This window comes from Plenodomus lingam (assembly GCF_022343315.1).
Source record: "Plenodomus lingam strain CAN1 chromosome Unknown contig_18, whole genome shotgun sequence".
Classification (NCBI taxonomy): domain Eukaryota; kingdom Fungi; phylum Ascomycota; class Dothideomycetes; order Pleosporales; family Leptosphaeriaceae; genus Plenodomus; species Plenodomus lingam.
The window spans coordinates 1,848,954-1,863,401 of record NW_027093935.1 but is presented as its reverse complement, the minus strand read 5'-3'; the positions used below and the strand labels follow the sequence as shown (position 1 = coordinate 1,863,401).

Below are 14,448 nucleotides of genomic sequence, written 5' to 3'. Positions count from 1 at the left end.
CTACGAGGCTAGACTCGAATTGGTCATCTCTGCTGCACGTCATGCTGACTCCGCATCGGTAAGCGGTTGCCGGGTCTTGAGGAGGTATGGACGGATAGATGTTGCGGTGCGTTATATGAGGGATGAACTGTTGGGTTTCACCTGGTGCTTTGTAATGTCTGCATGGGGTGATGAGTTCACCATGGGTTCAGCAGACCCATCGTGTCGTGTAAACACAACCATCTCCCATGACTTTATCACCTACCGGTACTGGTGGAGAGACGTGCATGTTGAATGGCTTACGAACCTGCTCTCCCTGAGTCTTCCACTCTCTGATTTGGCTGCCTCATGTCTCCACTGACAAACCGTGTCAGCTCTGTTCGCGTGCGCGTCACTCTGGTCGACATCAAACTAGCTGGAATACTGTGCCTCAGCCAGTCCGGCTTCCGCAACGCCCTTCTCGTCTTGGACCTTCCCATTGCATCTCCCGAATCTCCCGTCGTGCGATCCCCGCTCACTCCGGCTTCGACATCGCCATGGCGAACCCCAGGTCTTGCACGGTCGACAGCAGTAACAACACTCCGATGACACAGCGGCGAGAAACTAGAAAACTTCCTGGCAATCAACGCACGCACATCAGGAAGCGAAGCCGCAATGATAGCAAACGACAGCTGAATAGCAACGAGCATGTTGACGGCGCTACCAAAATACTGCATGTTGCGCTCGCGACGCTGGATAAACGGCAGCTGCAACAGTGCAACCACGCACACGATGAAGCCCAGTCCAAAGACCAGGATGAGACCGAGACGCTGACGGAGCCGGATTTGCGACAGTTTCCAGACATAGGGCAGCGGCAGCGTGAAGATGAGGCTGTCGACGATGCTGTCGCCAATGGCGGCCGAGTAGCTGTACACGGCCGAGCTGAAGCATTGGGAGCCGGAGAAGTCGAGCCAGTCGGCCGTCCATAGCTGGCCGATGTCTTTGCAGAAGATGGACAGGACTGTGAGCACTTCTATAAAGTGAACTAGTGTCAGGAGCATGAGAAGATAAGTGCCTCGCCGTAGTGATGATAGTCCGGGGGGGAAGATGCGCAAGTCTGCAGAACGTAGTCGGTCAGCCACTTTCCCACGGACGAAGCAGTGAGTCATCTTACAATATGACAAGATGGAAAACCGCGTAAGTGTTACGGCGATGATGTATGCGATTCGGCGCTCGAAAATATGCTGAAATTCATCAGAGGAGCAGCAGGAATTGCTCTGACCTCCTTACCTGATAGAATGGAATTTCCGACACTCGGTCTGGCCTGCCACGGAGTCAACCAGAGCCATACTATAGCACACAGACTGTACACTTGCCCTTTTTTGTCGTAGCCTCCGTCGTCGGCTGCGCTCATGCAAGAAATGACTGTGCGTGTGATTGCTGCAGCCTACGAGTCGTTAGCTCAACTCTCTCCAGGACAAGGTGTAAACTTACCGTGGCCAGGATGATGAGGACATCGTCAGTAGCCAGCTTTCTTTTGATTGCGAGCCGTGAATAGATCCTCAGACCCACGGTACTCAGTGCGAGTATCATCAGTGGAACCTCCACTGCGATGGCTGTTCGTAGCTCTGCCGCGGCATCATCTGGGATTGATGTGATCATGGACGTATGCATATGCGCCGAATGAAAAGGTATGGGTTAAATTGCCTCGACAAGTCACAAAACGACGTTGAAGTAGAGTGTCATCAGCATGAAAGGATTTCGAGACGATCCATTTTCGACATTTAGTCGGCCACGCTGGAATTGGTGTCCAATGTAATTGGCCAAGTGCCAAGTATGTTCTCCTCATGCTTACTGAGCATTCTGCACAAACCCCAATGCCAATAGGGCAGAAACTTGGATTGCCCAGAAGTCATTGTGACTGAGGGTAGGATGATGGTACAGGCAGGTTGACTACTATGGCAAACGGGACTAGAGGGTGGTTATAGTGTGCAACGGTGGCATCGGGAGAGGAGCAGGCGGTGACGAATGGCTCTGTTGGCTGTAGGGTAGACGGCAAGGCAGTAGCGAAGGTCCGAATTTATCGTGGAGAAACGAGTAACTTAGTGGACAGAGTACAACAAAGTGAAATGACGTGAGATGAAGTGCAAGCAAGTTATCAGCATGTCGAGTCTAGGAGTCAGAATACTGAGGCTTACCATGTGCTATCAATAGCGGATAGAGTGGAGGGGATTTGTAGACTAGTGGGGGGGCACTAGCTTGTTTACGGCATGGTAGCCGTTTGTGGATAGTTCTTCTCCCCCCAGACTCCAGCTACTCTCCATGCGGGGTCAAGCAGCGGAAGCCAGGTTTGAGGGCACGATCCCGACGGGTTGCTTCGGCCAAGCAAAGCGGGAGAATCGAATTAGTAGAACCGACTTGGGTACTGCCGTGGTCTTCAGACGATTCATCGGAGAATTCGAGCCGGCCAATCTGTGCTAGGTACCCTCCCCCCGTCTGGTAGGTAACGATGATGAGCGAGCATGTACCGGTAGGTAGGTGTGAATGCAGAGGAGGGAAGGTCAAGGTCGAGCCACTACCGGTACTGCGACTGATGTCAACAGTTCCCGCTGATCGATCGAACACGGGTAGCGGTGGTGATGGGATGGAGAATGGAGAGTCAAGGACAAGGAGTCTACCCAGAGCATACAGAGTCCCTTGTGGTGGGCCAGAAGGCGTTGGCAGAGGCAGGTACCCCGACGGCCAAACCTCGGGATGAAGTGCGACAGGGTTGTGCACGGGCCGGCAGGGGTAAGCAAGTAAGCAAGTCCTAGTTGTAAACTCATGCGGTCGGGTGGTTTGAGTATCATGTGATTTGCCACTGCTACATCCTGGCTAGTTTGATGACACAAGACAAGTAACGTGATCCTCAAACTAGCCGAGACAACTAGCTTACTCTAGAGTAGAAGTGCTTGTGGGTTGGTGTGGTGCCATCCCCACATTCCTTTGTATTGGTGTTGTAACGCTTTGCTTCTGTCCAAGGTGACGACATGGAGACTAGACGAAGGCTCGCAGTCTCGCATTGTCTGATGGCGCATCCATTCATTGTTCACACTCGAGACAGTCCTCCCACTCCATACCCATCTTCTCGCACACTTCGCACAGTTGGCGCGCCGAAAGGTCACGCGTGCACGTCGTTTGCTGTGCCTGCCAGCCCTTGAACGTGCCATCAATGAACCCGTGACAAGCTGCCCGCTAAAGCCGGAGCACACCCCCAGAACTGCTTGTCACACCAGTTGTTGCTGGACTGCACAACTGCACAATCCACACAGCCACTTGGCTACCTACCGAGTTCTTCCACTCCCTCAGACACACAAAAGAATATTCGCCTCGCCGGCCATTTGACCATTGCTTTCCTACACCCCATCGCAAAGACTGCAAACGAGAAGACTATACGGCAACACTGCAACATCGACGCACGGGTACCTACAATTCACCTGCGCATCACACGATCCCACCTACACGACCCGTCTCGGAGCCGCCATCATGCCTTCGCAGCGCCGCACGAGGGTTTACAGCATCTTCCTTGTCATCGCCATCTTCGTCCTCTTCTACATGACCAGAGGCGCCCGCCAGACACGTGAATCCGACTTCTACACCAAGACACAGCAAGCGCTCCAGGAAAAAGACTTTGCCCAAGCCGCCCGACAGCGCGATGCTGACAGCGTCGGCTCACGGCTAAAGGCCGCCGAAGAACAAGCCAAGAAGTTCGCCGACGAAAAGGACAAGGCCATTCATGGCGACGAAAAGAGTGTTGCCGGTCGAGTCAAGATGGATGGGGACAAGGTGCCTGGTGTCGCTGCGCAAGGTGGCCGACCCCGCGATCAGGCTGCGGCAAAGGAGCACGAGACGCCAGAGGACCACGAGGTCGAGATGGAATTGAACGCCATCCTCAAGAAGAGTCCGAGTAAGTCTTGCCCTTTTGTGAATATTTGCCGACCCGACCGATCGCTCATCCATGCTCCAGTCATCATCTTCTCCAAGACCTACTGCCCACACTCGCGAGACGCAAAACACGTCCTACTCGAAAAGTACAAGATCGTGCCCGAACCGTATGTCGTCGAACTCGATATCAACCCCCTCGGCCAGCAGTTGCAGGCCTTGTTGGGCAAGTCTACCGGTAGGAGAACGGTACCCAACGTCTTGTTGATGGGCAAGAGCATAGGAGGCGGCGACGACATAGTACATCTCGACGAGACTGATCAGCTCATTACCAAGATCAAGGAACTTGGCGGTTCCCGCATCACCGAGGCACAACGCCGTAGTGCACGGCCAGAGGTTCGAAGGGCGCGGGAAAAGGCGTAGTCGGATCCAAAAAGTTACGATACTTCACTCTGCCAAGCTCGAGTTGTAGTCCACGGCTTTGGACACATCTCCCACTTACCACTTCAGTGCACATGATTCCTTTGTTTGGGATGGTTTGTTAGGATACCCCCCCTTGGACACGGACTGTAGCTGTCCTTGCTTCCTGGTAGATTATACCGTGATGGCGCTGCCATTGTTCATTTCATCATTTCCAAAGTACTCTCGTGCCCCTGCATCTCACCTCCATGAGTGACTACTGGTAGATGAGGCAAACAGTCGACGCTGTGACCTATTGTCCCCCGTTTCTTAGTGGACTGCGTCACGACAGGCACTCTTCTCGTATCGCTCCTGCCCATTCTCTGATTTCATCGGCCGACGGCTTCACTGCGCTTTCCTAGCCTGCCATGGTGAACTAGATTCGCACCTTCACTTGCAGGAATATCGCGTCCCAGTTTCTACCAACCTTCACACAACTACGAGTCTCACTCACATGCTCTTCAAGTGTTACACATATGCGCTCCTTGAATCTCACAATTTACACTCTCTCTTCATCCCCACAATCACAAAACTCTTTGAACCTCACGTTCACACACTCCTTTGAGCCTCATCATCTAATTCCTTTCAGTCCTCACCGCATTTCCTCACATCACCCTTTCTCCTTCCCGAGACCACTCAACCCTACCACAATGTGTCGTTATTGGAAGAAACTCCACACATGCGGTGACATCAGCGACCGTCCTTATATCGAAATGTGCAACAGTGGCGTCTTCTCCAATGCCGTTTGTCCCGACATCAGCGACGATCCCAAGCTCCGCAACTCACACTTTCCATGCTACTCGTGCATCAAAAACGAGGCGAGGGCAGAGCTTGAGCACAAATTCAAGATGATGGAGGACGCAGAGGCCAAGGTACGTCATTTTATTGCCAATCTCTCATCATAGAATTTACACTGATGGTGCGCCATTAGGCATTTGAAGCACGGCAGCTCGCAGCCAAGGAGAAACAAAACTACGAACAGCGCCTCAAGGAAGAACGTGTGCGCCGCGAAGCCCGCGAGAAAGCCGCCCGCGAGCGCGAGGAAGAGATGCGGCTCAAGAAGGCCAAGGAGGAGGAAGAACGCAAGGCGAAGAAAGAAGGCGGCATGTGGATTGAGACTGGCAGTGGCAAGAAAAGCAGGGCCAGAAAAAGTGGTGGTGGCGCTGTTGGGAATCCGCTATCGCCTGTCTCAAATATGTCGGGCTCGGGTGGTGGATTGCGGGAGAATAGGCCTCCTGTTGGCGGTGATGGAGACAAGAATCTGGGGAAAACGAGTGCTGATGCTGGTGGTAGGGCTGGTACTTGGGGTCCTAAGAAGATTCTGAGTCGCAAAGAGAATGGTGGTGGTGCACATGGGTTTGGCGTTGGCGTCCACGGCAATGGCAACGTCAACGGCAATGGGAATGGCAACAGCACCAGCACCATCGCTGGTAATACAGGCCTGAAGAAGTAAGCATCCCGAGTATTGTGATAGGCTGTGGGATGAGGACAAGTCCCATGGTATCCTTGAGCGGACATCTCTGGCTTTTACTAAGGTATACATGAAATTCAATCGGCAATCAACCATCACACTGCCTCCCAATCTACAATCAAGAATCCTTTCCACATGTAGCCCTCGACCGTCTCCACGTCTTCTTGTAGTACAGATCCCAAACACCCAACCACTTCTAAAAAGAAAAACCCCTCCAGTTCTTGTCTTGCGCGGCAAGTTACCGGCTACAAAAACAAGGCTAGCGAGAGGATGCTCGTATTCTCTGTGGTGGCTACACGTAGGTAAATATGGAGAACTGGACTATAAATGGGCGAGCGGTTCGGACGAGCTTTGAAAAAAAATCAGGATATGATTTTTGGGGTTAAGAAGTCATGGGAGTGTAGCTTGTAGGACGGGTTGACAGAGAATTTACATTGTTACAGTGAAACATACGTTATCATCCGAACTTGGCATACTGCTAGCTGTCACCAGTCGATTGTTTAGAGCACGGAAAAGTATCAACCAAACCGCAAATGTTGGTCTCAGCGCCTGGCTGGCGAGTAGAGCGTGACCTGGCCCATGAAAAAGAGTCCAACTGCAGTCACAGCAACAATACTGTAAACGATTGCAACCTGGTGATTCAAGGTTAGTCACATGGCAAAGAAAACACGTTCGGGCCAAAAAGCACATACCTTGGTATTATCATCCCAAATCTCTGGATGTTTCAAGTGCGTCGTCGCACTCCAGACATGCAAAAACATGCCGACAATCATGCAGATCGCCGCAGTCGTCAAGAACATGACCGGCATCTGCCAAGTCATGATTTGCAGCATACTAGGCACCCGACGTCCCGTCTTGGTCGAATGACCTCGCTCGCCATTTCTCTTGGACAGCAACTTTCGAATCTTGTCCAGGCCATCACGGTGCGAGGAGAGCCGGTGCAATCGGACGGTTTGGTCGGCGGCGGTGAGGATGCTGAATAGGGAGAGGATGATGCCGCAGTACCAGGACGTACGGACAGGCCATGGGGAGGATTTTCCATTGGGAAGTATGTTGGGCCAGGATCCAGTGGAAGTGAGAACACCGGCCAAGAGTGCAGACTATGATGTTTCAGTCAATGATGCCGTCGACCGTGAGAAAGCATGGCGAGAGAACGGAACCGGAGCACACATACCACAACACCCACAAAGCTCAACTCGCTCAATTTGTTATCTCTCCACTTGACCGTCAAATCGTCCCGCTCTTGCTCATCTTCGGTATTCAGCAATATCTCAAGAGGATCATATGTCGAGGAATCCGGTGCATAAATGCCACCGCCAAAGAATCGCATCACCGACCAGAGCTTTGATGTATCATCTCCTGATGCCTCACGCGAGCGTCTCTGATGAGATGAACTTCCGCGCAACGTTGCAGAGCTGCCCAACATTGGCGTTCGCTCGCCTGTGGTACCTCCATCTTCTACATCTGGCTCATACGTCATCGCTTCACGAGTGTCTTGGCAAGATCTTGAAGCAAAGGAGGTGCGGGTGAGACGGCGGACTGAGATGCAACAAAGTGCTGTTCTGCAGGAGAGATGCAAAAGTATGGGGCAAGGTGGTCTCTTGTAGTAGTATGCTCATATAGAGTAGAGTAGTAGTACTCCATGTGTACTTGGCAGGCTTCTACCGGGCCTGCACAACTGGGTGATGGCGCTGAGGCTGGTCCCACCTGTGAAGACGCAGCGTGACCTATGACGCGCTGCAGCGTCAGACAGGGAACACCCCATGATGAAGTCGGTAAAGCTTGGTTGGAGATGCAGAAATACACATACCATCTAGGAGTACACAGTAATTCAGAGTCGATGTGCAGATTGAACACCCGTGTTATGATGTGGTATGGGCATGCTGGGTCAGTCAGGTGGAAGTGCGGAAGCGACTCCATTCACAGTTAGTCCGTGTTGCCCCCCACGACTGTCTGTCCACGTATGAAACCTGTGGGGTCCCACTACAAGCGGTTCTCAAGGGGGGGGGGAATGACGTGGGGTACAAGGTGTGAACGAGTGAGGCTGGAAAATTCCAATTTCGAGCTTGATCAAATCACTACCTACCGGTACTCTACCTTCTCTCCCAGACACCAGTTTTACAAAGTGAAGTTTGTTGAAAATGTCAATCGCTACTTCAAAGCAGGGGAAGGACCTTTGTGTCGGCACCGACAAGCATCGATGGTGGAAAGAATCCATCGTATATCAAGTCTGTTATCTGGACTTGCTTTCCACGACGGAACCACGTTGATAACCATGACAGATCTACCCAGCATCCTTTCTCGACACCAACGCCGATGGCTGGGGTGACATCCCTGGCATCATTCAGAAAATCGACTATCTCAAAGACCTCGGCGTGGACGTAGTCTGGCTCTCACCAATCTACAAGTCGCCCCAAGCCGACATGGGCTACGACATTGCCGACTACAAAGACATCGACCCCAGCTATGGTACTCTTGCAGATGTCGACAATCTAATTTCCGAACTCAGGAAGCGTGACATGAAACTCGTCATGGACCTGGTTGTAAACCACACCTCGGAAGAACATGCCTGGTTTCTCGAATCCCGCTCGTCCAAGGACAACCCAAAGCGCGATTGGTACATTTGGAAACCCGCAAAGTATGACGAAAATGGTAATCGCCACCCCCCCAACAACTGGGCGCAGATTCTCGGCGAAGCAAACTCAGCATGGACGTGGGAGGAGAAGACGCAGGAGTACTATCTCTCTCTATTCACGCCTGAACAGCCGGACCTCAACTGGGAGAACCCCGCTGTACGAGCTGCTGTCCATGACGTCCTCCGGTTCTGGCTCGATCGCGGCGTCAGCGGATTCCGTATGGATGTCATCAACCTCATCTCCAAAGTCCAATCTTTCCCCGACGCAGACGTGGTAGTGGAGAACCACGAGTATCAGCCAGGCGCTGCCCACTACGCCAACGGCCCACGTCTCCACGAATGGCTCAAAGACCTGCGCCGCGAAGTGCTGGACAAATACGACACCCTTACTGTCGGCGAGATGCCCTTTGTCCGCGACGAAGACGAGGTGATTCGCGTCGTTGGCGCCGACTCGGGAGAGCTAAACATGATTTTCAACTTTGATCTCGTCGACATTGACAACGTGCCCGGCGACTTCAAGTACACCTTGCACCCCTGGAACGCGGTCGATGTCAAGAAAATCATAAACAGACTCCAACGCTTGATGCTGGAGCGGGATGGCTGGAACACGCTGTACGTGGAGAACCACGACCAGCCACGCAGCATAAGCCGGTACACCGACGACAGCGACGAATGGCGCGAGTACGGCGCAAAACTGCTCTGTCTGATGCAGACCACGCTCGCCGGCACCCTGTACATCTACCAGGGTGAAGAAATCGGCATGCGCAACATCCCCGCCACCTGGGCACCCGAAGAATACAAAGACATTGAATCCATCAACCTTTTCAAAAAGTCTGCTCCTCCCCCCATGCTACATCTGCCCTCCATCTCATCTACAGCACTAACATCACTCCCAACCCACAGATACCGCACTCTCTACCCAGGAGACCCGGCAAAGCAAAAAGAAGCAGCACACATCATGCAACGCAAAGCCCGCGACTCGGCACGCACACCCGTACAATGGTCCTCTGCACCCCATGCCGGCTTCACCGCTCCAACCGCTACACCCTGGATGCGCGTCAACGACGACTACCACGCCGTAAACATCGCCGCCCAACTGGCCAACCCCACACCCACACCCGGCACCCTATCCGTCCACGCCTTCTGGCGCCGCGCATTGGCGCACAGGAAGCAGCACAAGCAAGTCTTTGTATACGGGGATTTCGAGATGTTGGATCTGCAGCATGAAAAGGTGGTTGCGTTTCGGCGGTGGGGTGGCGACGAGGGGTTTGTCACGGTTTTGAATGTTAGTGGCGAGGAGGTGGGGTGGGGTGGGTTGGGGCATGTCAGGGTGAGGAAGTGGGTTGCGGGGAATTATGAGGAGAGGGAGTTGGAGCAGAGGGCGAGGAGTGGGGAGTTGGTGTTGAGGCCTTGGGAGGGCTTGTTGGGGATGTTGGCATAGCGTGTAGATTGACGCCTCTGGTATGCCAATGTCCTGCAACGAAAAACCCCCTCCGTTCAAAATACACGCATCTGGCATTTCATCGAGTCGGCCGGGAAGATGGGAAAACGAAGATTTCTTGGCCAACTATCCAATCACCATTTCTGGCAAAATATATCGCAGTGTAGGTATCGGACATGGAGGATTCAATTTAGATTTGAGTCGGGATGGGATTGATCATTTATTGGAACAAAGGATACCATCTACTACATCGCTTGTACTTTATACCTTAGCCTTGTCTTAACATCCAACACCTCCCTATCCGAATACCATATCCATACCCATGCCTACACCCATATCCCCCATCCCTCTTCCACAGCGCCTGGAAACATTTTCTTCTCCTTCACTTATCTTTGCATTCCCCCCCCTCTCTCCCCCTCTCCTCCAAAGTTAGGTAGAAGAAACTGTCAATGGCATGACATCAGTAATCTTGACATCTTCATAACAACATCAACACCAGGAAACCCCCACAACCTCAATCGCATTCAACATGCAAAACACAGTCATGCGTCAATCATCAAGCACCAAGTGTACAGTAAAATACCAAGTGAAAAACCAAAACATCTCACGTCTATATCCATACCTCAGTCCTCAACTCGAATCAAGCTAGACCATCTCCTTGCTACCCCCGACGACGCGGACTTCGAGTGATTCAGCACTGCCCTCGTTTCTACCTGCCAATCGAGATGTAAACACTGCATCTTCTAGACTCTTGTACACGTACACGACCCGCTTGCTCGGCGCATGCGCAGCCGGATTCGCCTCTGCAATACGCGCACCACCACTACTACCACCATCACCATCGACATCGTACACCGTCCACCCGCCCCTTGAAAACCTCTCCCGGACCCGCGCACCCAGGCCCACAAACAGCACCCTAACCCCGCGCCCCCCAAACGCCTCCACATCCGCCAGCAAATCCGCCATTGCCACTAACCCCGTCGTATCGATATTCCACACGCCCGCAAAATCCAACACGACGGTGCGAATCTGTACCGGCTCGTCCAGCACGCCTGCCTTGGCGCGGAGACGGCGGGCGCGCGTGTGGCCGGCCATGCTCCAGTTGCGGGAGGCGTGTGCGGCCTCGAGGGTGGCGGCGTCGCCGGAGTGGAAGGTTTGAATGTGCTCGAGACATTGGTTTTTGATGCGGTAGGCATTGTAGAAGAGCATGGACTGGTGGATGCGCAGGACTTGGGTGTCCGGTGGAATGGCGTGGGAGCCTGCGGGCAGGCGGGTAGTGGGAAGAATGGAAAGGCAAGTGATGCGGCGGACGCGGTGGAAGGCCATGAAGAGGAGGTGGTAGAGGATGTTGAAGCCTACTGCGGTGCCGATGCCGACTTCAGAGGAAACGAAGAGGGTGAGCCAAAAGGCGAGCATGGCGGTGGTGAAGTCGACGAGCGAGGTGCGCCAGTAGCCGTAGAAGACTTTGGGGGGGATGACAATGTGCCATACGGCGGTGACGATGATGGCGGCTAGAGTGGCTTTGGGGATCCAGTACAGGGCGGGGCTGAGCTTGAAGATGGAGAGGATGACGACGGAGCCTGCGATGATACCGTACGCGGGGGACTTGACGCCAGATTCGGAGTTGACGGCTGTGCGCGACATGGCACCCCCGACGGACATGGAGGAGAAGAAGGCGTTGAAGAAGTTGGTGAAGCCTAGGTAGACGAGCTCTTGTGCTGGATCGGTCACACTGTCGTTGGGTCAGTATGTGTGTTCTTTACGATGAGTCGTCCGCCTTACTAGTCATTTTTACGACCAAACGCTTTGGCAATGGCAAGATGCTCGAGGGCTGCAGCAATGAAGGGTGCAATTGCACGTGGGAATACTTTACCGATCAGTGTCGAGTCAGGCATGCGTGGCGTGGCAATGCCATCAGACTTGACCTTGCTGAGCGCGAAGACCGGATCATCGTCACGACCCTTGTTCACAGCATAGGAGATGCCGGTGAACAGCACGAGGACTACGGCACTACGACCTAGAGCAAGCAGCCAGACGACTTTGTTCTTTTTGCCCCATTGTTGCCCCATTTTCTGCATTAGGTAAAGCATCAAGATGCCTCCAAGGCCAACACCCGTGGTCGGGCCGTCGTACTGGGGGATCTTTGCGAATAGATCGTGAATAATCTTCGCAGTTCCCGTGGGTACGGTGATGCCGAACAGGGATGGGATCTGCCCAAGCATGATGACAATAGCGGCCGCAGAGATGAAGCCGCTCAGGACAGGGACGGAGATGAACTCGAGTAAGAAGCCCAGCTTCAAGAGACCTATTGCCATGGAATATATGCCCACCGACATGGCTACTGCCGAGGCAATGGCTTGTGGGGTGTAGCCGTCCTTGGACACGTCGCGGATGATTTCAGCTGTAAGTAAACCCATGAGGGATGTGGGGCCAGTGGAAAGATCTATACGGTGTGTCAGTCTATGTTCTCAGTTTCCATGTACAGTCTTGTGTTTCCTTACCCTTGGAAGTACCCATGATGAAGTAGAGAAAGTTTGGCAGCCAGCTCGACATGAGGCCAAACTCTCCAGGTATTGTGGCGATTTTTGCATATGCCAGGGATTGGGGTATCAGCAACACGCCAACGGTAATGCCAGCAAGGGCATCGTTCAAGATCCATCGCGGCTTATAGCTGGGCAACCACTGAATGACGGGCGCCTTCTCCATCAGATATTGGCCAGCAACAGAGGGAGCGGCCAGAAGGGCGTTGCGACCATATCGAACGGTGCGTTGGAGAGTGGTATCGGTGGCTATGGCCTCGCGGGTACTCCTACCCACATTCGTGAGATAGTCCATGGCGGGCAAGAATGGCCAGGTATCGATCACGTAGGACTGAGCCAGGTGATGGAGGTAGTAGAGCGAGAAGTACGACTGTAATTATAGCATGACAGCAGGCCATGCAGCGCTCCTGCCCGAAATAGTCTCAACATGGTATGGAGATGGAGGGGTGGGTGGTGACCAGGGCCTGCAAAGTGAGACGGTGCCGATCGAGCCGGGGTCCTAGGAACGTTGATGGGGTGGTGATTGCACAGACAGGACAGCCAGACCTCTCTGTCACCAAGGATAGCGACGGGTAGGATCTGTGGAGATGGATACCCATGCCACTTCATAGACCACTCGGCTGCCAGCTCTCGCGGGATATCGAGGGCTAGGGGAGTGGCGTGGCTGAGATCCAATGAGAAGTGTCATGGTAGAGAGGAGGAGGAGGAGGAGGTGATGAAGGTAGGAGTACAGTAGATTCGACCTTCCCAGTCCAGGTAGAGAAGCGGATGTGGTAAAGTAAGATGGGTGGATGCTTGGACGTGCATGTACAAGGACTAGCAGTCGATCCAAGGTCATGGATGCATGGGTGAGTTGTGAATATGGGGGTGGGGGTACTTGGATAGAGTAGGAGCGAGGATTACCCCGCAGTTCAGATGGCGGTGTTCTTGCAAGTACAGTACCGGTACCTAGAGCAGTCCCCTAGCCTAGGTAGAGTAGAGTAGCTTCCCGTCCGCCATATGCGGGGACACGAGACGAGACGAGATGAGACGAGACGAGAGGTGGAGTCGGTGGCCGTTGGGTGTAATGGGGGAGGTTTGAGTTGCACGACGACTAGCGCCGGTCCAGTCCAACCAAGCTTTGCATCAAGCTCCACGAGTGCGTAGCCAAGGATCCTTGTTTGATGGTATTCCCGGTAGCTGTTCTTTCAACGTGCGTCGGTTGTTGCATGGGGCCCTGATGGCGCGCTGTCGAGAGAAGAGGTAGAGTACTACTGTAGAGTAAGCGATGCTCTGATGAGCCTCGTCCGGTCCAATGGGGACAGTTGTGCTACCCGGTCATGAGCTGAAGAGCTGAAGGGCTGTGGCGGTGGATGGCCTAAGGGGTTCGGTCAGATGTGGCCATGTGCAGAAGTGATGCGGCCAGGGCATTTGTATTGTCCTGTTATCCAGACAGAGTACGGTACTACCACCATATCCACCCGGCCGTTGATTGCGCCGAATACAGGCCGAGTGGATGCAGAATGATGAGGCATGGCATGCATGCAGAGGAGACATGGTGCATGTCCATCTGGAAGCTCGTACTCTACTCTACTCTACTCTTAGAGTAGCTGCCCCGTCGACGGGTTGGTGGTGACTGGCTGTCAGGCGACCCATGGACGTCATGGCTGATTGGCCCATTACCATAGTTTTCTGGTCAATCGTACTCTACTCTAGTAGGAGGCTATGCTGTCTTTGCCTAGAGTACAGCTACCCGTATCTACAAGGCTTCGTCACATGTCCCAAGGGAGGAAGAAAAGACGTCATGAGCCCATGGGTCAATTAGCCGCCAGTACATGCGACCAAGAATAGACGGCTTTCATGTGCTGCGCGGTGGGTTGGTTATGTAAGCAGAGGAAAAGCGACTACCGACTGCAAGTAGCCTAGCCCCTGTTGCATGTGACATGACGGCCAGTAAGTAGGCTGCCTACCCGCTTCTCACTCCGTTCCCTCTTACTGCTAGACCTTCAAAGGTGGCTTGTCTGGTACCTAGTCTTAGCATAGC

The 14,448-nt window shown here is 53.4% G+C and overlaps 6 protein-coding genes across 6 annotated transcripts; 3 read left to right on the top strand and 3 right to left on the bottom strand.

Annotated features, from left to right (window-relative positions):
* Positions 1-278: 278 nt before the first annotated feature.
* Positions 279-1,620, bottom strand: IAQ61_004010 (uncharacterized protein; the record flags this gene model as incomplete). The annotated part of the gene is made up of 2 exons (XM_066096166.1): positions 279-1,033; positions 1,410-1,620. 2 exons carry the CDS (start codon positions 1,618-1,620, stop codon positions 279-281), a joined length of 966 nt encoding a protein of 321 aa, XP_065954042.1.
* A 1,863-nt stretch (positions 1,621-3,483) lies between these two features.
* Positions 3,484-4,302, top strand: IAQ61_004009 (uncharacterized protein; the record flags this gene model as incomplete). Its single annotated transcript, XM_003837530.1, has 2 exons — positions 3,484-3,904; positions 3,965-4,302. 2 exons carry the CDS (start codon positions 3,484-3,486, stop codon positions 4,300-4,302), a joined length of 759 nt encoding a protein of 252 aa, XP_003837578.1.
* Positions 4,303-4,988: 686 nt separating this feature from the next.
* Positions 4,989-5,791, top strand: IAQ61_004008 (uncharacterized protein; the record flags this gene model as incomplete). The annotated part of the gene is made up of 2 exons (XM_003837529.1): positions 4,989-5,210; positions 5,270-5,791. 2 exons carry the CDS (start codon positions 4,989-4,991, stop codon positions 5,789-5,791), a joined length of 744 nt encoding a protein of 247 aa, XP_003837577.1.
* Positions 5,792-6,351: 560 nt separating this feature from the next.
* IAQ61_004007 (uncharacterized protein) lies at positions 6,352-7,729 on the bottom strand (the record flags this gene model as incomplete). The annotated part of the gene is made up of 5 exons (XM_003837528.2): positions 6,352-6,441; positions 6,502-6,909; positions 6,984-7,348; positions 7,517-7,536; positions 7,620-7,729. The coding sequence occupies 5 exons, from the start codon at positions 7,727-7,729 to the stop codon at positions 6,352-6,354; spliced, it is 993 nt and encodes a 330-aa protein (XP_003837576.2).
* Positions 7,730-7,820: 91 nt separating this feature from the next.
* IAQ61_004006 (uncharacterized protein) lies at positions 7,821-9,885 on the top strand (the record flags this gene model as incomplete). The annotated part of the gene is made up of 3 exons (XM_066096165.1): positions 7,821-8,037; positions 8,092-9,275; positions 9,348-9,885. The coding sequence occupies exons 1-3, from the start codon at positions 7,951-7,953 to the stop codon at positions 9,883-9,885; spliced, it is 1,809 nt and encodes a 602-aa protein (XP_065954041.1). The 5' UTR covers positions 7,821-7,950.
* A 645-nt stretch (positions 9,886-10,530) lies between these two features.
* IAQ61_004005 (uncharacterized protein) lies at positions 10,531-12,720 on the bottom strand (the record flags this gene model as incomplete). Its single annotated transcript, XM_003837526.1, has 3 exons — positions 10,531-11,617; positions 11,668-12,328; positions 12,387-12,720. The coding sequence occupies 3 exons, from the start codon at positions 12,718-12,720 to the stop codon at positions 10,531-10,533; spliced, it is 2,082 nt and encodes a 693-aa protein (XP_003837574.1).
* Positions 12,721-14,448: the final 1,728 nt, after the last annotated feature.